At 43.1% G+C, this 24,018-nt stretch overlaps 1 protein-coding gene across 1 annotated transcript in view; it reads right to left on the bottom strand.

The window, feature by feature from the left end:
• Window positions 1-296: 296 nt before the first annotated feature.
• The window catches only part of LOC8033695 (synaptogenesis protein syg-2), a 40,312-nt gene continuing 16,590 nt past the window's right edge, over window positions 297-24,018 (bottom strand). The window contains exons 5-8 of the mRNA XM_040213038.2: window positions 9,242-9,544; window positions 6,532-6,672; window positions 5,561-5,588; window positions 297-477 (exon numbers count right to left, since the gene is read on the bottom strand). Of these exons, the coding sequence (XP_040068972.2) occupies window positions 297-477; window positions 5,561-5,588; window positions 6,532-6,672; window positions 9,242-9,544 (653 nt within the window). The remainder of the gene's footprint in view (window positions 478-5,560; window positions 5,589-6,531; window positions 6,673-9,241; window positions 9,545-24,018) is intronic.

Genomic DNA, 24,018 nt, shown 5'->3' with positions numbered 1-24,018 from the left:
CCTGAAAGAAATCCGGCTCGCACACTTCTTCCCAGCCTTCATCTCGAACCATGTCGGTTGAGAACGCCGGTACATCTAGTATTGGCAGCTATTGTCTCGAACACTCTTAGGACGACACTTTGTCACGGCACTGTGACACAGAGGCTCTTCGTCGCGAGATCACTTCGTCCTGGGCCACCGTGAGAGAGACCCTGCGACAGGTTGGGTGAGGGTCCCGCTCCTCAAGACATTGCCCCGGCGCCGTCGCCGAAGGTGGTCATGGCCATCGCGCTGCTCGTCGGGAGCACGTCCGGATATCAGAAGTCCACGATCTTCTGGCGCCAAAAAGCCGGAGTATGGTTGTTGACGTCGGTGATGTAGTCCGCGTGGAAGGGTGGCTTTGTCGGGGAAGTGTCCAGGACGGTGGGACGAAGCTCCTCCCCGTCGACGCAGTTGAACGTGGTCAGGGTCACCGAGCCGTCGCAGGTGCGCGGAGATCTGCCAGGGAAGTATAAAACAGCAATGGAGAGTGATTGTGGGTGCTGTTGGCACACTTGTGTTTGCCAACATAATACCTCCGGCAGGCAAGTAACATTCTCACTTTTTTCTTTGGGAACGCGTACTTGATTAAAAAAAATATTTTATAATTGTTCAACCTCACTAAGATATCTTGCAACTGCATTAGAGCTAGGGGCATTTTTTTAGGTCTCTGGCCCTATCGGGGCTTGGGCAGTATAATATAAAGTTGCGAACCATTAGAGCATCATAATTCAATCAGACGACGCGGAAAAAACGACTTGACCTACGGTGTTGCCACGTGCCGTTGAAAGCCAAATGCGAGTGACTTAGCATGTATGAGCTTTGTAACAAGTCAGAGCCATCATAATGCATTTTTAAAAGCCAAATAATTTTTTTTGAGGGCTACTATGTTCATTTTTTGGAAAGGTTCCTCTTTATTAAGTATCACATACAATTTAAAAGTATGAAAAGCAGCACGAAACAGGCAGAAAAGTAATTTATATTTTCGAGTGAAATAAAAGTGCCGGCGGATGGCCCCAAAACATGGTTTTTCAATAGGGCTGGCTCATCAAAATATTTGGCAGTGGAAAAAAATTACCCATCCGCGTTAAATGCCTATTTCTTTAATTTTTACTCCCATTCCACTCATTGAAAACACTGTGGAAGGGCGCAAGCAGCCATCTCATGTCGCCACGCCGCTGTCTTTCTTCGCACGATAAAGTATGTTTGCTCTGGTCACCGAATATTGATTGACGCATACGCGAACGCCGCTTTTCGGGCCAGCTACGGCCGTACCCATTGGCGAATGCCGTATTCTACCAAAGCTAGCGGCAACGCTAGCCTGAACTTTAAGCTGGGCTTTAAAACAGACCACACTGCATCAAGCCCCGTATGTGCTGTTGAGAGTTCTCCAGGCGGCCACGTCTTGTTCTTTGTGTCGACCACCGCAACTGTTTGTCCTACTTCGGCTAGCGTTGCTGCGTGTAATTTAGCGGACAGCATTCGGAATATGGTGTCTACCGTTGCTGGCTTCCGACGCTGCGTCCGCGCGCTCGCTCATAAAGAAGACTCTTTGTTGCCACGGTGATGCTTTCCACAACGAAGTGAATTTATCCTGCGAAAGGAGACGGTGGAGTGTCGAGATCAGCAGAGCCGTATATTGGGAGAGTTTGGCCATTCATTGGTTTGAACAGGCGATGATCTCGTGGCCAACCACGGGCCGTGAAACAGTCCTTAGCGGTGGTCGTGAGCTCTAAAAATGCGATTCGACTAACTTAAGCCCTTTCAGCGTCGCTAGTGTAAAAAGGTGTAACTACTGGTGACTGAAAACTTGGCGCGCGTGAGGTTTTCCTCATGTCCATATTCAACGGTATAATAAAGAAATGCTCGTTTCAAGCCAGAGCAGACTGCGTAGTTGCGATCATTGCTGCTGCGAAATCGAACACTCCTACTTTACGCTTTAAACGTTTTTTCCAAAATTGTGACATTGACGTATGTTGATTGGTCAACGCTGTGTCGCGCATTGGCCAAACACTCCCGATATACGGCTCTGAAGATTAGGTGTGTACTTGAGCTCTTTTGTCGTGTTCTTCAGTGAGCGGAAAGCGAACAAAAAGCGATGCATATAAAGACTTAACGCATACGGCTAAATTTTTCCACCGCCTAATACCTCGATGAGTCTGACACGATAAGTGTGGTTAGCTCGCAATTTCGACGAAACTTTGTGTATTGCAAGTTGGGGCCAAACTACAGATGCGACACAAAAACAACGCCGCGGGTAGAAGAGGGCGGTAGACAGAGAGCGATGTATTAATTGCAGGGACGGAAGGTTTCTGCTTTCCGCTGAGCCATGCATATGGGCTTACGCATTCGAATACATTAACGATGTCGAGTTTTGCGCTCCTTTGGAGAATTCGGAGCTAAAGCTCTAATAGGCAACCATGGTTGAGCTCTGAAGGATGAAGGCTTAGCAACGAGCCGACAATGTGTATCAGATTTTGTAGAGGTGACATCTAGCATAATCTGCAGCCGATTCGCCAGGTACTTTGCCCCTACCTATGGTGGTAGACGGAGAGCGATATACTAACTGCAGGGATGGAAGCTCTTTGCTTTCCACTGAGCCATGCATATGGGCTTACACATTCGAACACAATAAAGATGCTGAGCTTTGCGCTGCTTTGGAAACTTTTGAGCTAAAACTACAGTTCTCATGATGTCATGCGAATTTTTGGCGAACTTGAATAATTTCATGTTTCAAAATTAATTTCTCAAGAATAAAAAATAACTCAAAACACACCTTGAATGTCATTTGTACGTTCGTAATAAGCGCAAAACTTCACAATAGTGGGAGTATTTTCTTAATGTTTTTAGACTTCCGACTAAACGACAACTTCTAAAATGTTGGGAGCTACTTGAACAAAAAATTTCGACGTGTTATTGCGTTTCATAAAATTACTCTCGGTGAATACTTCCAATCAGTCCCGTCCAAATCAATAGCAGGGTTCATATAAGCTGCAATTCAAGCCGTTTAATGCATGTTAAAGAATGCTGTTGGTGCTATTTTTACTGTCAGGAGATACTGCAAACCAGTACCGTCCCAAATTATTACCAGTGTTCTTAAAGCTGCGAAGCAAACAGTTTTTTTTTTGTTTTGTTTTAAGAATGCTGTTGGTACCATTTCTACACTCCGTTGGATACTACAGTGACGACGGGATGACCTGCACGCAGTTTTTATTTCGGAATCCATGATGTCGATCCCTTTTTTTGATAAAATATATTTATATATACCATGTATGCGTCTGTTTCCAACATAAAAATGTTGGGGAAAAAATACGTGAGCATAAGACTGCACAATGTCTGCGTTCTGACAGGATGTCGTGCCAATTTTTCGAGAACATAAATAATTTCATCTTTTAAAATTACTTTCCCAAGATTGAAAATAACTCAGAACGCATATTGAATGTAGTTTGTACTCTCCTAAATAGCGCACATTGCGCCACCCTGTTGAAGCGAACGCGACATTGCCGTTTTTTTTTAATTTCACTTAGAGTATGGATAAGAGCCCACATTTTCCGCAGAGGCTGCTGCCCTCAATAGGCAATTTCCACGACCGAAAGTTTTATGGCATCCGCTCAGTTTTACAGCGCGACACTGTTGGAGCGAACAAATGATGACCAGTTTGATTTGTCATCAAGCAACCAAAAGTGCTAATTAAAAAGAAATCAAACTTATCAATGTTTGTTTGTACTAACAGTGCCGCACCGTGTACCAGTCTGCTCGATTTAGTATGAAACTCCATAGCTAAATTAATCAAAATTCTGATATACCCAGATGGAATCAATATTATTCAAATTGCCTGGTGGTGAGCGATATGTCAGACTGCCTCTCCGACTCTGCCCTTCAGTCTTCCATTCGTGACGTTCGTTTTTGTTTTCTGCTTCCGTTTAACTACACGCGAAGGTCAGAGCGGTCGCAAGACACGCGCTTCTGTCAGATGTATACGGTCCACAGAGCGTCCAAAGAGTCATAACCACACTTAAACGCACTGAGCTTAACGGGATCATAAAACCAGTTTTTGGGTACAGTACTTTTCGCGCATGGAATTTTGTAAACTTGTCACACTGCTCGTGCATCATCCAAAATACATTGTGTTCACTGCATTTACGATGACAAAATTATCTGAGGACGCCCCTAAAGCATGTTCAAGGCATGAGTGCTTCATGCATACATGTATGATTAGAACATGTCTAAACACAGTTTTTGCTTGGTCAGTGCGACAAGAGGAGGAAGCACTCCTCAGACAGTATATTCACACTGTCATTTGTATGATGTATTCGCAGTGTGACTCCGGTTTAAAAGTTCTGATATCGCGTGATGTTTCAAACAAGCCGATGCGCGTCTAGCGGCGACAGTTTCGCCGCACGTGCGCGACGAAGTGGGCTCAAGGAGCAAGGCGTCCCTCATCAGCAAAACGTTTGGCACAAAAGATGTTGCAAACTTCCGTAGAACTTTAGGTTTGTCTGCTTAGAGAAACGTTTGCACGTTTGGCCAAGTTTGAGGAGGTTCCACTTGTAAAAAGTCTCGTCCGACACCACACAAGAACACAAATTTGTTTTGAAAAAAAAAAAGAGTAAATTACGATGTTGTTCAACCCTACCGGAAAAACAAACAAAAATTATAAGCTATATTATGGAACAGAAAATCTAACAGGATATCTTGCTGGAAACATGAAATCTAGTTTGAAAACAATTGTCTGCAAACGGGATATCAGGTTTCCAGCAAAAAAATTTAATTCGATTTTCTGTTCGATAATCTAGTTTGTACTGGGGTTTTCGGTAACGAATATTTTTTTTCTCAAAAGGATTACCGAGTTTGAAGAACAAGGTCTCGAAGTGAAATTTTTTTTTTTTTACTTTTTTTTAGTAACTACAGCATACGCCAGCACACGGAACTGCCATCGCACACGCTTCTAGGTATATTTTAGTCATTTAGCAAAAATGCATATGCTGCTCAGCGGTATTCTCTGAAAGCTTTATGGATTTAACCAAAATAGATACCCAAGTACGACTTAAAATTCGGAAGAATTTTCAACCAAAATGTAACGTCAGCGTCGTGTTATCTAAGGGCCACGTGTTTGTAGAAATGATGAGGTAAACTTTAGTGTCTCATCGGGCACGCACTTTCGGCACTTTTTTGTCTTAAATTCCCAATGGCGAACCCTAGTCAGCCTAATATCGCCATCGAATATCGCGGATCAAAATTTGCCTATTGTATTTATAAAAACTAACATATCATAATTTGACGATGTGCAACGGATCTTATTAGAATGTGCCAGAAAGGCATAATATTTCAAGTTTAATTAGAATTTGTTTTTACTGGATTGGTTATCGCTTTTTATTTGTATCTTAACTTGCGCTGCCGTCGACAACGTTGTCCAGATAGAATATTTTTTTACATATTCAGTGTCTTAAAAAAAGGAAAACGATAATAAAATGTCTGGAAATTTTATATGTATACTGAATAGGCTTGTTTTAAAACATGCAATACAGAGAAAAGCACTTACGTTTTGCCGTTCTGCACTATTTTATCTCCTGGAAGGAAAAAAGAAAGACACACAAGACATATATGAAGCACGCTTAATGTCATGGGTTGGTGCACCTAAAAATATATTTAAATAATTTTTCTTTTTGTTTTTAGGAAAGGTGGGCTTTTAATATACGTCCAGAGCGCGCCTCCGGTTGTTGATGTTTCTCCCAGGGGAGCGCATTTTCATCGCCTGTCGGAACAGCTTCTACGCCACAGACAATCAAGAACCTCGGTAATGTTATCTACTCCCCTAGCAGAGACAGATATTTCCAGCCAAAGCATCAAGAACACGTGAAGAAATACTTGCGATACTATAAAACATTTTAAAAGAAGATTAATCTATGAAAATGCATCCGACATGTGCAACAAAGACCAGGGAAAGAATATGTCTTGGCATCCTAAAAACTTCGGGTTGACTTAAAGTGCAATTTTAGATTTTTATTACCCTGGCTATATCCCAAATAAGCATTAAAAAAGTTACTAAAAGAACATAAATAATGCAAGCAGAGGAAAGGGAAAGGAGATTTCTAGGATGTTAAGAGTACTACTCTCAAACACGGCAGTGAGACAAAGAAAGAAAGAAAATACGCTGATCGGTTGATTCGCGTTACTAGGATACTAAGTGACCAATAAGCTCATGGCCTTGGCTTCCTACGCTGCACACGGTATCTGGAGTGTTAGAAAAAAATACACACCCATGCACAATTAAATGCCTATACGGCCAGCGTAGCACCTCCACCATCACGAACGTTACAAAGGAAATGAGAATAAAACTGATGCGGTTACTTATGAGATTGCGTTTAGGGCGGATATCCAAATGCAGTGAGCCGATTCGCTTTTATTGTACGAATCAAAACTTGCTGTCTAATGTGGTAATAAAATTACTACGTGATAAACAAGCGCAAAAACATTCGGGACTTTTGTGGGGAAAGCGGGTAGATGTCTTACCTGAGTTTGCCTTTAACCTCTTCTTGCTGCGACACCGAGCCACGACTACGAGCAGAAGGAGAAGGAAGACGGTGGAGAGTGTGACAGCCACCAGAATGACCACCAAGGAGTTGCCCTGCTCACACCCGCCCCATTCAGCACCTGAGGTACAAAAACAATTACAAATTAAAAACAATATAAGTGTTTGCTTCCTATTGGTATATCCTTTGTCAACAAAAATAGTCGTTGGTAGTCTCCCTCAGATAAGGGGTCATAATGAGCATACGCATTAAAGAACGAAAGAGAGGTTGGTAACAAAACTCATCATAATCAGCGCAATGAACGCTCCATGGGGGATTGCAAGCCAGTCCTTCAGATGGCGAAATTCTGCAAAAAACTACTTTGTTCCTGCAGCGAAAACAGAGAAATGGTCATTCCTATGTTGCAGTGTGCGACAAAACAGATGGGTGCTCACGCTCAACATATAGTCCAATTAATACGTTCAAGGAAAAACACAATGTGGCGGTATAGTCTGTTCCGTGCAATGCTACTTAACCAACCAGATTAATTTTTTTAGTCAAATTTTTTTTTTTTTTTACTTTTCAGCGCAATTTAATTTTTAAAACATACATGTCAATGCCAGCTTCAAGCAACTAGAAAAAAAAAAGAAAACGACAGCCACCTTTATGTTTGAAGTCCTAAAGTGCATAAAATGAGGTTTTCAAGAAGCGACCGTTTAAATTTGATTAGAAGATATTACACAGTTGTTTGAGCGAATGAAAAACCTATATTTTTATCAATTTTCCCGCTACATTCGGCGATAATGCACGTCCGAAAAGACGGACAAAACTGAGTTCGAGGGGTTGGGTCAAAACGGGCATTTCGTGATTTGGAACCTCTGGATTTCCATACTAACTGCAGAATGAAGGTAATTTTAATCAAATGCCTTTACACTAAGCACCGTAAATCTTAGCTGGCTTTTCTATACGCCGGACAATTGTTGAAATTAATTTGGTCCCGCTAGCTGTCAGACTGTTCGTCCATGTATTTCCCAATTAATTTATTAGATAAATTGATGTCACCTGATCTAAGCGCGAATCCAGTTTTCCCGCTTAGTTTAGAGTAAAATTTGATGTCTCGTGATTGGCGTCACGGTAACTACGAAGTAATTCAGTTTCCCCGTTAAATTTAGCAAAACAATTGACCGCACACAATCTATACACGTATTCTCTTTCTCCGCTAGATTTGGCGGGAAATTTCATGCCACATGTCCCGACGTCACGTGACCTATACACCAATCCAGTTTCCCAGCAAAATATAGCGTTAAATTTGATGTCACGTGAACTGACGTCAAGGAACCTAGAGACAAATTCGGTTTCTCGCTAAATTTAGCGGAAAAAATTGACGTCACATGAGCTTACACCAATTCAGTTTTCCCGATAAATCTGGCTTGAAAATTGATTTCGCGTGACTTGATGTCACGTGACCCCGTTTCCCCAACAAATTTGGTGGAGAAATCGCCGCCACGCAACTTGGCGTCACGTAAACTATAATGTAGTTCCCCCTCTAAATTTAGAGGGAAAATTGAGGCTCGTTAGACGACGTGACGTGACCTATATAATACAAGACAGTATAGTCCGCTAAAAAAATTAAAATGATGGCTTTCTAAACACTGCATTTCATGCGTCATAGAACTTTGAAGTTAAATGTTGCTGTCATTTTTAACGCGATAGCGTTTAGGAGCTTGAGTTGCAAAAAAATCCGGTGTCGGAGTCGGTGGAATCGGAAAATCCCATAACGCCACGCGCGCAGCCACGTGTGTAACATGTGACATCACTCCTGGCTGCGGGCATTGCATTATGGGATTAACCGGATAAATGTGGCGTGAAAATGTTCCTGCCAAAGTTTAGCGGAAATGTTTCTCGCCCAACATAACGGAATATTTTACCTTGAAATCCAGCGGAAAATCTTTCCGTCAAGTTTAACATGAACGTTTCCCGACAAATTTATCGATTTCCGCCTTGCCTCGCCATGGCGAAACGGCAGAACGACATGGGAAATTGGTGGACCTTTTGTTGTTAACTCCGTTTCGCGCTAAGTCCGGTCGGAACCCACGCTGCGATCTCATGGAGCCAATCACGTAGCACCCATCCTCGTGGCACTCGACGTCTTCATGCGTTTGCTGTCCCCAGCTAAATCAAACACTGTACTTCGTTTCGGCTTAGGTCCTAGCACGGCCTATGTTATGAGCCGAAGGGCCAATCAAGCAGCGAAAGAGGCACAACGTCCATGGCGTGCTTTCTGCAGTTGGTAGGACCAGCCGGTATTCGCCGTTTCTCTGTGCGTGCTCCTCTGCCGGAATGTTCTATAAAGTGCAGAGAGCAGGCCATGACGCTGCGTTTTTTGCACTGTATGAATGCCCCTTCGGCTCATAACATAGGTCGCGCTCGGACCTAAGCTCAAACAAAGTATAGCAGAAAGAACCTCAATATCACGGCGAACTCAGTTCGCGTCATTGGCTTAGTTTGGGATGGCAAAGGGGCGAAGATGGCCAGCGCATAGACTGGGCACATTCGGCGTCGCTCCATTGGCTTCATCGAATGGTTGCGTCGTCTGTGGCGTGACTCCATGTTAATTGGAGTTTAGATTAGTATATGAACTCTATGAGTCGTATTCCATCGAGAGGCGCGACTGCGTATCAGCGTGATGTAAGCACGGAATGGAGGTGTACCGTGTCGGGCGCCGTCCCAGTAGCGGTCCGCGGCCTCGGCCCTGAGGAGCACGGGCTGGGAGCGGCCCATCTCGTTGGCAGCGTACAGCACGAGTACGTAGTTGAGGCCCGCCGGCACACCCTGTACCCAGAAGGCCGGCCGGTCCGCCGTCAGGTTGGCCAGCAGCCGGTGGCACGAGATGTCGTGCACCTCCAGGTTGTACCGCTGGCGCAGGCCGCCGCTGTGGTCTTCGCGACACTCGGCCAGGAAGGCCTCCTCCGTCTGGTTGCTTAGCGTGCAGTTGTACGGCGCTCTGGGAGGACCTGCGGGGAGAGGTCCGAGAGGAGACGCGGGTTGAGACGATCGCAGCCCCGAATCAGCCGCAATGCATCGGTGACCTAGTACTCGATGCTCGGCCAAGTTGGAGAAGTGTTCCGCCTATTCACGTACCTCCTAGATAGCGAAGACGTAGAACAGAATTTTCGACATCAGCTTAAGCTTAATATATGGCTCATACATGAGCCATATATGATGTCGACGATGACAAAATTATGTGCGGACTGGTCTTAACCATGTTGGAAGCAAGTTTGCTTCGAACATAACTGTGGTGATTATTATGATGATGATGACGGTGACGATGGTGATGATGATGATGATAATGATACGGAATAATGTTTTATATCTTTGATGCCCCAAAAAACCAGCCCGTCAGAATATGGTGGCACATAAATCTAAATGAAACACACAGTCCAGGTTAATAATCACATTCGACGAGAATGCCATGCAGACTAAGAGCCAAAAACTTGCAACTCAAGCTCCCTTTTAAAAACAGATAACTATGAAAATACGTCAACATGACGAGACAGGTGATGCAAACAGTTCCGCATTCTTATTAATGGTGAGAATTTTGCTTCAATAGATGAGTAAAAAATGCGTGAACATCTAGAAAAACGAGCGGGCACATGAAATTGTAATGATGACGACAAATTAATATCTACACCTCCATGAATCGCTTTATCTAAGAATAGAAGGTCACCAGTAGCCCTTCTTTTCGACAAGGCGCGTAAGAAAAGCTCATTAAGATTGTATTAATAGTTAAACAAGCATCTCTGAAAATATCTCATACACAATGCAAAAAAATCGTCTCTAAACGTTTTCGATTCTTGCTGCATCAGTCACCGTCAGCGAATTTCAAACAGCACTAAAAAACTTGAGCGTAACACAAACCAAAGAACGAAACAAGCGAAGGACACAGAGGATTAAAAAGCATCACGCGTCAGGCGTGATATGATTCCTAGCATTCGAGAAGAAAAGGAAACGATTTGGGTAACGTGGTATGAAAAATTAAGGTAGCTGTAAAAATAAACACCTAAGTCACGATTCGTTTGACCTCGTTGGATAGATAGAAATTACTTCACATTTTCTACAGATCGTTAGAATTCTTTGTTTTATCTGGAATGACCAGTAATAAGTTATCAAAACAAAACCCTGAGGTGCGGGCAACGTCCCTCGCGAAATAACACAATTATTCGTCGACTGAACTCTTATATAAAGCTTGATACCGTCTGGAAATAAGAGCAACTGAGGATTTCTTACACAATATTCAATATCACTAATAAATACAAGAAAAAGAAGCGGCCCCAGGTTTGACCATTGAAGCACACCCGAGGTTGGTACAAAAATGTCTGATAAGCTCTTCAAGACACGTACGTTTCTCTGACGGTCATTCCGATAACTACTGAACCACAATAAAAGTAGTGACGACACACCATATAAGGCAAGTTTATTTAGAAGCAATTTGTGGTTTATCTTATGAAAAGCCTTAGATAAATCTAAACAAACAATATCGACTTGCCCTCGCGCAACAACGAACTGCACAGTGCATACATTGAGTAGTAATCAAAGGTTCACTGCTGAACCTCAACCGAGCGACCTCTTACAAATAGTTGCATGTTGAACGGCGCTCGGTTTCCAAAAGAAGTGAAACTAAACACGGGTGTAGATCAATATTTCAAAAACTTTTGAGAAAGTACTTAGTAACGATACATGGCGGTAGTTCCCTGCCTTAGACACGTCACCAGCTTTGTGTACTGGTACAACATACTTTTTCAATAGACTTGGAAAAACACTTTTTTTTAATTGAAATATTGAATGCATGTTTTAGTAAAGGGGCAACGATATCAGCATTGCTCTTAACAATAAAACTAGGTATTAAATATGCTCCAAAAAATCGCTTTGGTTTTAATTTTTTCATTGCCTCTAAGATTTCATCAATATTAACTTAGTCGAAATGAGAAAGTGTGATTAGAAACATTGCTACCTACAGAATTCGCGTTCTGGAGAAAGCCCGATGAATATTAATCGCTAAAATAGCTTCGGAATATAGTAGCTACCTTTTCGGGACAAGTTCCATAACCCGTGTAAGTATGTAAAAATATGTTCCTACTTGGCTCTTCCCTATGTTGCCTTACGAATAGACGAATAGGCAAAATTTATCGGGTTCTCGGCACAGGCTGCTTCCTACTTCGTTTTCATAAACGCATACGTCACGCTTAAACAACTTTTTAACGAGCACTCGGTAAACACTAAATTTTATAAACCGTACTTCAACGCCACTTCCTTTTTGAACAATTTCGAACACGTCCACAATAACTTTTTCGGTGGCCAAAGTGACCGTCATACCATAGCCTCCTCTGTATTCGCAAAGCCTGGCAGTTCGACGATGGAGCCATACAGTGCCCGGTCGCAAATTTGGTGCGCGAGAGTCTGGTAGCACAGGGCATCAAAAAGCTTTTTCTCGGGAAACCTGGACGTCAGTGCACAACTTTTGCAGCGGCAAGGACACGAAACACACTTGTTCGCTCGGGACAAGTGTGTTTCGGCGTCTGGCCGCAACGGGGCGCCAGTCACGTGGCTCTCCTCTCATCCGTTGTCTGCCGCTCCACCTTTTCCGTTTTGGCGGCCATATCTCGTGGCAATCTGCCAGGCTCTATCAGTATATAGGAGGCTATGGTCACACAAGCACGTCTTAGACGCTGTCTGAGGCGTGTTTGGGATTGCGCCTTTGACGAGGCCAACGAGGGACGCAGCTTAGTTACACGAGGATTGCATTTGCATTCTGCTCTAGAACTCGCTTTCTCACCAATTGGGCCTCAGCCGAGAGCTGACTCTGAACTCGTGTTTAATGTATGCCCAACATTGGCTTCCCGTAGGTTCTGTCTTCCTTCGTTACCCGAAGACTGCGCCTTGTCAAACCTACTTCGTATCTTGCTGCTTTCGTGGCTACCGCCTCGTCGATCCGATACCTGCCTAGACATCCCCGTGGAGGAAACGTGTGCAGAAATACAAAATAAACCTGTAGAAGAGGTCTTTATTGACTGATACGCTTAAGCGCGTTGCTTTCAGTAACGTCAGCGGAGCTGCCTCGATCCCCCCGAGATCGTTATCCGAACTTCAGAGCTGCCGCGATACGCGGGTTCATACAACGAGAAGGCGGATCCGGGCGGAACACGTGGTTTTCACGAGGAGACATAAAATAAGTTGAGCGATGCAGCGTCATTATTTTGGACGCGTTGAGAAAAAGCATGCGCAAAAAGCAAATTGAAATTCAAACAAAAATGCTATCCCGCTAAAAAAAAAAAAAAAAAATTAAGTACTTTTGGAAGGAGCACTCTGTACCGATCGCTAGACGAAGTTTTAGAATCCCGGCCTTGAGAGTACCAGCGCCGCAATACAATTACGGAGAATATGCCGTGCCTTGTAAGACAGATTTCGGTTTAGCGTCGAAGGTTTCCTATCCTAACTCCTCTGCTCGGAATTGGTAGATGTTTTTCGTTTCTTGTTGTTGGTTCGTGGTGTCCTCGGTTGGAATTTCGTAGACTGCTACATGAATTACCTGCTCACAAATGTACACAAATTTCAACAAAAAAATTACGGTGAAAAAATACAATCACCTTACTAATAATTATGATTGAAGAATATATGTGGTCTGTGCAATCAAAAATACGGGAATGTAAAACTGGAGCTGGTTATCAGGCTAAAGAAATAGTAACGCGGTAACTTAGAAGCGGAGAAAAAACGGACGGACAACACAAATACAATTTATTCTATTTATCTTTTGATGTGCCAAAATTTTCGCAATTGGTGGATATCACATTTCGCTACGAACTCACGCGTGTTTGTTGGATGGTCACTATGGGCTAATATAATCCCTTCTCCAGTTGGAGAAGCCGGAGGCCGTACATACTTGCAGAAAAAAGCGACAGAGTGCTATGATAAAAATAAAGTGGCATGATATGCGTCAAGATCACATTGCCATAGCCTTATCTGTAGGCCACGGTATCACCGCAAAATGTAGGCTGAAGTGCGGTAGGACATTGAATGGGGTTGCTGGACTTCAAATCTTTGTGCCGGTCAGCGAGGGGCCAATTTTGACTGGGTGTTTTACTTGTGGGGAATCTACAAAAAAAAATAAGAAAGATGGGCAGTGAACAGCAAATAACAAAAATATCCTCGCAGCAGGCGGGCACGCCTGTCATGGCAAAAGATCGATCGCATAGCAGAGCCCACGAAAGTTCCCCAAATATTTCCCTTCAAGCGAATTCAAAAATTACTCAAACCGGAAAAAGCTTTCCACCCCTTGCGTGACCACCGGAAGGCACTGGAATACCACAGATATAGCGAAATACAGAGTGATCCAAACTTCAAGAACGTGGTAGTAATTGTAATGTAAAATGGCTCGAAATCTGATGTTCAAAACTGATTAAATCATAGTTAGAATTGAGCTGGCAGAGAAAAGTACTTAAGTACAAAAATAAAGTACCTAAAAAGTAATTTCCATTACGTATTTCAATTATTCTAATTTAACTATCACCTGAGTATGGATAAGGTGGAGAAGCGAATGACAATTCGTCAAATCGGTGGTTCATATTTAAACAGCGTAAAACGAGGCCAGCTATGTATCCGCTGAAAAGGTGGGGTTTGGTTAGGCTAAGCTACACTCTAATAAAAGTATGTAGACTTCACACTTCTTGTTCTATACAAGGCACCCCAAAACTTCAGTTCGACGAAAAACTGACGGCCCTAAGTTTTAGGAAAGGTTTGAGGACCGGTGCGATATAACATATTAGACGACTAAAGTACGTATCAAAAGCTATAGAAAAAACAGAGGATTTCCAGTAGGGTCAAGACAACTCCGATCACTTTTTTTTGTAGTCAGTCACACTTAAATTAGCTATTTTAAGTCAAACTCGGTTGTCAAGCCACTCCTGAAAGTTGGTACCGTCGGTTCAAAGTCAGTGCGCTGTACGTTCAACTGAAGTTTTGTGGTGTATTATATCTGACAAGGGGTGTCGGAATATAACCTCTTTTCTAGTGTGTAGGTTAAGTTTGGTTTGGCAAGGTTAGACTGGTTAGGTTAAGTTAGAATACACTCGGTTGTAATTTTTTTACGTGCATGATATGAAATATGTTCTATGAATTTCAAACAGTACAGCGCCATCTCTCTCATAAAGTTTAGCAGGAGACTGATCAAACCTCTTCAGTCGGTAGCAGCACCTTCGCACCACGTGCGAAGGGTGCTCAGTGATCATACTCCCTTATTCCCCTGTGGAAAAGTAAGATAATCAAAAGAAAGTGGTTGTAGGTTTTGAAGCGATATGCAATTAACCTAGCAGCGATTAATTATACCCCAAAATTAAACATTTTTTTACAATAATCGAGACCGGTTACACTTGTGATTAAGCTCCATGAATACGTGCGAGCGCGTGCTTCCGCTTTGAACAGAGTCAACGTCAGGTTACTGTATATTTCTTATAGTAAAATTGTTAGTTGGGCGAGTTGGTAATGATTGAACATGGTTAAAATTGCGCCCAAATAGAAAGGAACAGAGAAGAGGAATGAGAGAAGAGACAAGCGCTTCTGTCTTCTCTCTTTTTAACCATAGTTTGTATAATCAGTGTAACCCGTGCAGTAGCGATGCACATGAAGGCGAGCTCATGATCGCCGCCTGGCAACGCCATGAAACTACGGCAGTTGCGGCGTATGTGTTTCGAGGAAACACAAGGTGCGAGAGGTAATGCGCGAAATCCGCCGCAGCCGATGTTACATGACGCTGCCATTACAGAGCCGTCGTCTGTCACGCGTTCACCTTCGTATGGATTGCGACCGTGCTTCAAGGACTCTGAAGTGAAATGAAATTGACTAAACCCATACAAAGGCTTGACGAAATAAACTCTATATGCGCAAACAAAGTACTGCGGCGGGATTGATCAATGCTTAAATACAAATGGCAACCTCGTCGACCGATCCTCCAAACTCGATGCGCAACCTTAACTTAAAACACAAAACAAGGTAATATTTCTTTCAAGGTATGCGGTTTACTTTATTATCGGGGTATTGATCTCCGCAATTTGTGTGTTTGTGTGCGTTCGTGGTAATTCACACACAAATCGCCTCACGCTGACTTCTTGATGCGACAGGTGCTTCAAACTGAGTGATCGGATCGACATCGACAGCGCGCTTCACTATTTCAAACGTTATCATACCGCTAATACAGATGAACTCTTCCATAAAAAAACACGCATAAAAAGCAACACTAACAACAGAAAAAGGAAGCACGTGAAAGGCGTCGCCTCCCATTACGCAAGCGTTCAATTCCAGGAAAAACCTGCGGTGCTGATAATTTTCAGCAAGCGGAAGTTTCGTCGGGGATAATTGATGATCCCGGTACCGCAACCCCTCCTCCTCCGCGTCGAAAAACCGCAGACCCGTCTGGGTTCCGCAGGCTTTATCGGTGAAACGTCCCCTTCTCTTTTACCCGTTCATGCTTTCATGAAACGAAACCTTAACTCCGAGGCGTGCTAAAAGCGACTATATGAAAAAAAAAAGCCATTTGTAGTATTCTGCAAAAGATGAATAGTGATAATGGAGCGAAGAGAAAAATTCAAAAGAGTTATTAAACACGCGTGTAAAAAAGCCTAGGACGGTGCATTCTCGCAGACCGCTTCAGGAGCCGATATTGATGAAGCGGTCGATTCATATGTAAGGCCAAACGATTAGATGATGTGCATTTTCTGGTTTAGCTTTATCAGTTGGACGTAAAGAACTTCGTGCTTTACCTCTATTCATTTTCGCGCAACTTCACTGTTTGGGGCTTGGGTTCCGAGAGTCACCATAGGACGGTTGCATTTTAAGTTGTTAAAGCTTCTGAACGCAAATTTATTCGGGTTAACTAGTTCAGGATTTTGATTTATTACACTTAGAAGTAATGCCTTCTAGAAGTAGTTAAATTATAATTATAGTTACTAGTGCAATGAAATTTTTAAAGACAATTATTTATTACTTTCAGAAAGTAAAGCAACTACTTCGCACTTACTTGACTTTGAAAACCTCCGACTTCGACGGTGTTGGTATGGTGCCATTCTTCCGCACCAAAATTGATTTCTCAGTTCATCATCTGTTTGTTTATGATGCAGTAGACTATGGGCGTTTTGCATTGATTCCATTGTGTGCCATTGTTTCACTCATTTCAATAATGACCTGAGTATGACTTATGTCAGTTGCTTTATTTCGCAACTACACAAAGGTCGCGTTGACTCGTATTACGGCGGTGCAGCATACGGGATTAATTGCGTTAGTATGCACTGAAGGAATCTATTATAATCTTAATTCTCAAGTATTTTGGAAATTGCCGATATGATTTTCAATCAGATAATAAAAGAACACATTCAAATTTCATCATTTTGAAATTTTCCCTGCCTCTAACAATGTAAGGCACTTTCGCTTTGTGCGGGGCATCCCCTGTGTCCTTCTTTGCTGTCGCTTCGGCAGTTCTTAAGATGTGCATCCACCGCGGGCGCCCTGACGCACTCTCGGCGCTTTGAAAGCACCACTATTTAGAAAAAGATCCATGAGGCAGAGACTCAATCCACGATCGCATATTGTTGTCATAGGAAATTAATTTTGAAGTTGACAAGGTCATAAGAAGTATTTGTAGCTATAATTAAATTTCACAATCAATTAGGTATTTTTCAAGTTACAACTTAAATTACTTTTGTAGAGAAGAAAACAATTTTAAGGACAAATTACTTAGGCGTAATTAAACTATACTAATTCAATTACTGCAACTGAATTACTACCCAGGTATAAAAAATATACATAAAACGCGGCAACGCATGTGAAAAGAAACCAGTCATATTTTTCTCGCAATCTAAAAATGCAAACATACTTTACCTCCATTAAAAAAAATGTGAGTGGGTATTTATTGTACAGAAATCAAAATAATGCTTTTTAGAAAGTCCTATTTGATATTTATCCGCAGTAGATACCATTGCCATATATGTTTTTTTTTAATTACATTGAAAACTCTTTTGGATATTTCGATGACATATTAGATTATGTGTTTCAGTCTGAAAGGGGCGATGCAACGATTTTTGTATTTTGCGCAAATACCGCTTAGAACGGATCCCTGACGTTAATGACCTGTAAAATACCCGTTCGTTTTTCACCACACGCAGTCGAAGTCGCAGAAAAAAAGGAAAGAAAAACGAGCAGAGTTCACCTCCTCAACTCGCAGCCAGAACAAGCGGCCACGTGATCTGGAGCCGATTATAAGCCGCCAATGTTGATCATAGCCATGCGCTGGGGTTGGCAAGGCACAGGACACGCGCTGAATTCCAGACATTGTTATGGTTCGGCTGTTGTCGTGATTGCAGCGATTGGACACAGGACACTACTCGAATGCGTTTCGAGCTATCCTTTATCACGAACCCAGATCGAGTGTCCACGCCTTGGTCGGGTCCAATCTATGAGCCGCATTCAAATATCGACACAGGGCGGTACTCCAACCGCCCAGCTACGTCATCAGGTTTTGCGAAGGAGAGATTGAATGAAAACACTCGGTTTTGTCCTCGAAATTACAGCGAAACGAAGGAGTTTCTTGGTCAATGGCGTTGCGTGCGAGTACCCTCGAGTCCCACTAGTGCCAGTAAGCTAGTGTAAAGTGAAAACATTCCAATTGAATATCGTTGCACCGCCCCTTTAAGATTTGTTCTCACGGCCGGATTTGTCGGCGACAAGATACACTTAATTGACTCATAACTCCCGCAGCTTGGGGTCGTTTAGTTTACTGCGCAGCTGACGAAATCGCTTGGTGTCAAGAATGTTAAAATATTAACCTGAACGAGAATCTTAGATTGTTTCAGAAATAATATTCACGACTCTGGCAGTTCGATTAGGAAGGTTGATTCAGGTGTCTTAGGAAACCTGAATGTATCTACCACAAGTTCATCCAGGCGCTCAAGACCGACTGGTTTGTGGCTGACAATGGGATATTATCCTTGCGCTCTGGGGTTGCGAGTGAATCACAAATGGCCTGCGTTTTGTCACATTTATTTATTTGTGCAGATGAATTGTATGTGAGAGAGCCTTTAGGTAGAACAATGTGCAACATTGCCACGCGTAAACCAGGCATCAGAAAAACAAAAATAGGTGACATAATTCTCATAAACGTATTGTCAGTGGGTCTGCGTACAAGGGTGCTTAGCGTTTGAGATATTTAGGAGTTTAATTGTTCAATGCACAGCCATGCCTTGCAGTGTTCTGCTAGTTGCTGCACGAAAGAAGCATCCATTCAAATGTGCCTCGCTCAGTGATTGAAGTTTATAATCGGTTTCTGGAGGCAGATTCCAGTGAATAGACAGTTGAAATCTGGGTTGGGCTTTTCACATTGGATGTTCTTTAGAGCGGCCATAGGGCACTGTACGTGCCTTAATATAGCTATCTGTTACTGATTTTGTGGTTTTGACTTTCCACGTATAATTTCTCCTTGAAACAATGCTTTTATACACCTAACTATTATTTTATTATTGAAACTTTAATGCGCATTGATATTATATTAAAGAGTATAGAAAAACAAAAGTTTTCTAAATCCAAATGAGAGGTCCAGAAGAGCTCCTAACCCTCTGTGTGGGATAAAAATATATGTTGCATTCATCTGTGAACGAGAGAGTCAAAGAGATTATGATACCGCCAGGATCCCCACCCAGTGTTAGGAAACTATGCCAGAAATACTTACGAGACACATATGGAACGAGGGGCCTTGGGTATAGTTTGAACTCTCACGTCGGATATAAAGCGCGTGGTTCACGAGATTGAAGATTTGACAGAGCGCCTCATGTCGCGCAGTGTACGATGTGTATAGTTCCTGACTTTTGTAGCTTATAATTTCTATATGTTTCTACCAGCAATGAAAATCTAGGAGTATGCTATCTCGTAACAAATTCTAAGTGATGTATAGCGTCGAAGGACCGAGATTAGTAGGCGTACCACAGTGACCGGTGTACCCTTCTGAAGTGACGTACAACACTGCAAGAAAAATTGATTTTCAACCGGCAACTTATTTCCGAGAGCATAACCGAGAAAATACGCTTCTCCGTACATCTAGGAGATTCGTCTTTATTTTTACTTGGACAGTAAAATATAAGAAGGGCCAGAATGTCCTTGCCTAGTTAGCCTCGACTTAGCTCACACACGAACTTTATAGGTCGGATATTCGATAAACCGAGTGTAGTGGATAAGGAACTGAGCGCCATTTTGCAGTCATTCACTCACGCACTAGCCAGCTGTCACGTCGACGCAGCGTTGCTCGCTGCTGCCGCCATCGACGTTCGGTCCGGCTTTCTCGACGTTTCGTGTTTCTTTGTTAGTGACATTAGTTCGTCGAATAAACCTTTATTCCCAGTTCATTATCGTTCGTACCATCGCCTTCCTCCGTGTGATTTCTGATGGAGGTTAGGAGTACACCATTTCAAGCAGAGAAAGAACAAGACGATGAAACCGTCAGCTGCTACCTAAAAAAGTCCTCTCTCAACACATAAAGGCACCGTAATTGAAGAAAAAAATAGTTTCTGGTTGTCTCCGCTCCTAGTTTCGGTAGCTTTCGAGTAGAATCTGTTACGAAAGTGAAACATTTACACTTCATATTTTATGTTCAAAACAAAATATCTTCATAACCGAAAGGTGTTTTTATGCATTTTGCGTACTTTTGTATCGTTTGTTACTCGAATAAGGCGTCTCTTTTTACAACCGTCGAGCTCTTACTGGTACGGGTTATGTATCATTAGTAGAAAATCTCTGCTCTTCATGATTGAATTGCCGAACGATGTTGTTTTGTTTTTTTTTTATATTTGAGGCTTTATGAGGTGAAACCTAATTCCTCTTAAGAATTACCAGCATTACAGTTGGAGCCATGGCCGCCGGCGCGCAGAGTAGAATATCCCCTTCGCCAGCAGTGCTCCAAACAAGGCACTTTTTAGAGCAACACTCAGATGCTTGTTGCATTAATGAGTCATTTCTTAATAAGGAAACTCGCACTTCTTAGAGAAACACTGAGATGCTTGTTGCTTTAATGAGACCAATTCTTAATCAAGGAAATTTGCAATTAAGCGTTTTGTTTTTATCCTGGGCCTAAGTGTGTATTGTGTACCCAGATATGAAGACGACCAAGCGAATCCAGTGCTTGGTTTTTCTCCTCGTGCCGAGTATCCGGCGGGTTAATAACTGACTAAACCCCTCCTTTCACCTCATGTGTATATAGCCGAAGTAAACACATTTATCAGGAATCAACGAATCCTGATTAAAATAGTTATAGTGGGCATTTTCAACCGACAAATGTCAACCTCGTGGACTGCTTCGAACCGAGACGGGGTCGGCGGAGCGCTCCCATGCCGTCGATCACTCTGCGCTGGCTCCGCAACCATCTTGTCCCCCAGTGGCGTCAGCAGTGCGACGTAAGTGCAGAGGGGAGGGATCGACGTCAGGGGCACTATTAAGTGGGCTAGTTTTGATTCAAAACCGTCGACAATTATGCTATTCCTTGGCCCGTAGAGCCCACTCACATTGTTGAAATATAAATTTCACCTCGCGGCTAAAGGTAGTGGGTCCTGGGAGTGTAGAGCAAAGCACCCCGGACGGTCGCCATTTTGATTCATGCAATGACATCTTCCCAAAGTTCCAAGCCGATTTCTATTTCTATTGACAGGCTACTTTATATTTTTTTTAACAACCATATTTTTTTCATTTACAGACCAGCAGAAGAAGCGCGCATTTTTGAACCGCCAGCACACGCGGCGTGGGTTTCTAGTGGCATTAGCAAATAATTTCTCTGTCTTGAAATACTCCAGAAAAACAGTACTCTTTTGAGAGATCTACGGAGATAAGCACGATTTATAAGTATATTCTACACGCAGTGGCAAAGACGCTTATATTTGCGAGGAACGCGTTCAGCACTGTGCGCCATAGCGATTCTCCATAACGACCCTTTGGAAGCTTCGAAGATTTGAAGGGACCAAAATGGCGATTGCCATGGCAATTAAGATCGGTCAGTCAATCACCTTGCGAGGTTAAGTCGCTTTTACGTTCGTATTTGCTTTTGTCAGGCAAACACGCATGAAATGGGAAAGGCGCTTTTTTCTTAGGCTCCAGAGACTTTAGTCGCGGGTCGACTGTAATGAGGCAAGGAATCAATTCTCTAATGGCATTATGCTTTCATTAGCGCCTACTCGCAATTATTCGTTTTTTTTTTTTGCTTTAAAAAAGAATAAATAATACACGCAACGAACTCTTTCAAACGTGCCACTTCCACCCGTAATAGCTGCTTACTAGGGCACGCGCTGGACTTTATTGTAATTTTCAGGAACTGCAGCTCGTTTCTACACAACGCCACTGACGCCACACTTATACAGTTTTCTTCCCCCTCTAAGAATGTGAAATGCCTCAAGCCCTTCGCATGTCACCTTGTCCATGTGTCGTACTCAGATAGTGGGGGAAATAAATGACAGTTCGCACAGGCACTCTATAGAGTGAATCGGCCGGTGTCCTCCCGCAGTCGCTCCTTTGGAATACTTATCGGAGCTTGTTGTTCAGGCAGCGTCGCTTCCGGTCAACGTATGTGCGGCCTCAAAAGAGTGTGGTATCTAATACGCTACTCCCATAGCACCTGTAACCATCGGATTGGCGTGTTTCTTACAATACATATCGCCTGCTATTTCGTTTGCCTTCGCGTTCACTCTGCGACAAATTGGGCATAATTTTCTTTTAGAGCTTGCTTGTCGTGTATCTTCTGGTTTTGTCCTTCTTTTTTTATCAACATGTACAACTCTCAGCTAGCTTAGTTTTCTGCTTACTTAACGGACTTTGCCTCTTTTCTAGTGTTACTCGCAGCCCCCAAGTTACGCGGAGCTAAAACAGAAATATAACTGCAGGTTTCTTACTTTCTTAATTCTGGTCCCAGAAAAAGAGAAACCATGTCTAGCGTTGAAAAACACTTGTCATTTGGGAATGGCTTCGAATGCTTTTTAGAACTCAATATACTATACTGATCTTTATTATTCTTCATTTGATCCCAGAAAGGTTGAGGTTAAATGAACCGCAAAGAGCTCACCATTTGGCACATTAACGCCACGAGGGAGGTTATCACTTCCAGCTTTTTACTCTTTTTTACTATTTTCTCTTTATTTTATTTTAGTCTTCGTAGAGACTTCCTTCTAGTTCTTGGTTCTACAATCATCTGCTGTTTCATCTCTTCCTCCACTCTTCTTTCTTCTTTCATTTCGCTTCAAAAACGCTCTCGGTAGCTCCTTTCTCTTCCTTCTTTTCCTCACCTGGGCCTCCTCTTAGACCCGATCATGGAAAGAAAAAATAAAACACCGTGTCGTGCTTCTCTTTTTCTTCCCCCTCTTCCAGGGCTTTCCCCTCACCCGAGCTTCCCGTCAAAATTTCTTTCTCGCCCGGAGGCTCGAGGGAGGCAGAAAGGGGCCCACTAACGAGACTGCCCAATTAACGCAAACTCGGCACTTTATTGCGAACCAGCTGCCCAGGAAGCCTGGCCTCGCCCGCCTCAGGGACGTCGACGTGGCCGCGTGCTGCGGGGGCACCGCGCTTATAAAACGCCGACCAAGGAACGCGCCAGTGGAAGCGGAGTGAATATTTATGAGACAACCGTCCGGGATATGCCCCCACCTTTTCCCTTTTTTTTTTTTTTTCTTTTTGCGCGTAGGCGGTTTTCCCTTTCCTCCAACACAAAGTTGTTGCCGCCGGCGGCTCTCTCGCTCTAGCGTCAACCTTTTTTGGGGAGCGGTCTCAGATTTTGGGGAAAACTCTTTTGGGGAGCGGTTCACGACCGGGCAGGGGCAACAAAGGTCGTGAATTTGGAGAGGAAAGAAGCACGTGGGCACTTGCACCTTATATCGTAATAGGGCGCTCCGTGGAGGTTGGGAACGGACCGTTGATATCGTGGCTTCGCAATGTTTAGAATGTCGACACAGTCGAAAGAACCTTCCGATGTACAACACTAACACGTTCCCCCCTTTCCCTCTCTCTTCCCCTCCCCCCCCTATTATTTTTTTGCGGCAAAAATGAACAACGCATTACTCAGCGTTCATTTTCCGCCGATAGCTGGCTCTATTAGTCGCCATCAGGTGCCACAGTTTTAAACCTAACCATTATTACATTCGACTGTTTTCTGCAGTTTTTTTGATTTTATGAAATTTTCAATGGGCACAATGGAACCCGCTTTTGGTAACTGGCGCAATCTACCTTCGTGCATCAATGGCTCTGCCAACAACCATTTTCTCATAAAAAATTCTCATAACTTTTTTTTTTTAACAAGACACCTGTTTGCACCGAAACTGGTTCGGTCCGCTAGTGCTAACTTTGGGCGGAGGCTGAGCATTTAGCGGTCCGTAACATATTTTGACGACAGACAATAAAAGATGGTCACGTTTTTTGTGGCGACAGC

The sequence above is a fragment of the Ixodes scapularis genome, unplaced genomic scaffold, assembly GCF_016920785.2.
Source record: "Ixodes scapularis isolate PalLabHiFi unplaced genomic scaffold, ASM1692078v2 PGA_scaffold39__5_contigs__length_11793443, whole genome shotgun sequence".
Classification (NCBI taxonomy): domain Eukaryota; kingdom Metazoa; phylum Arthropoda; class Arachnida; order Ixodida; family Ixodidae; genus Ixodes; species Ixodes scapularis.
This window is presented reverse-complemented; position numbering and strand designations above follow the sequence as displayed.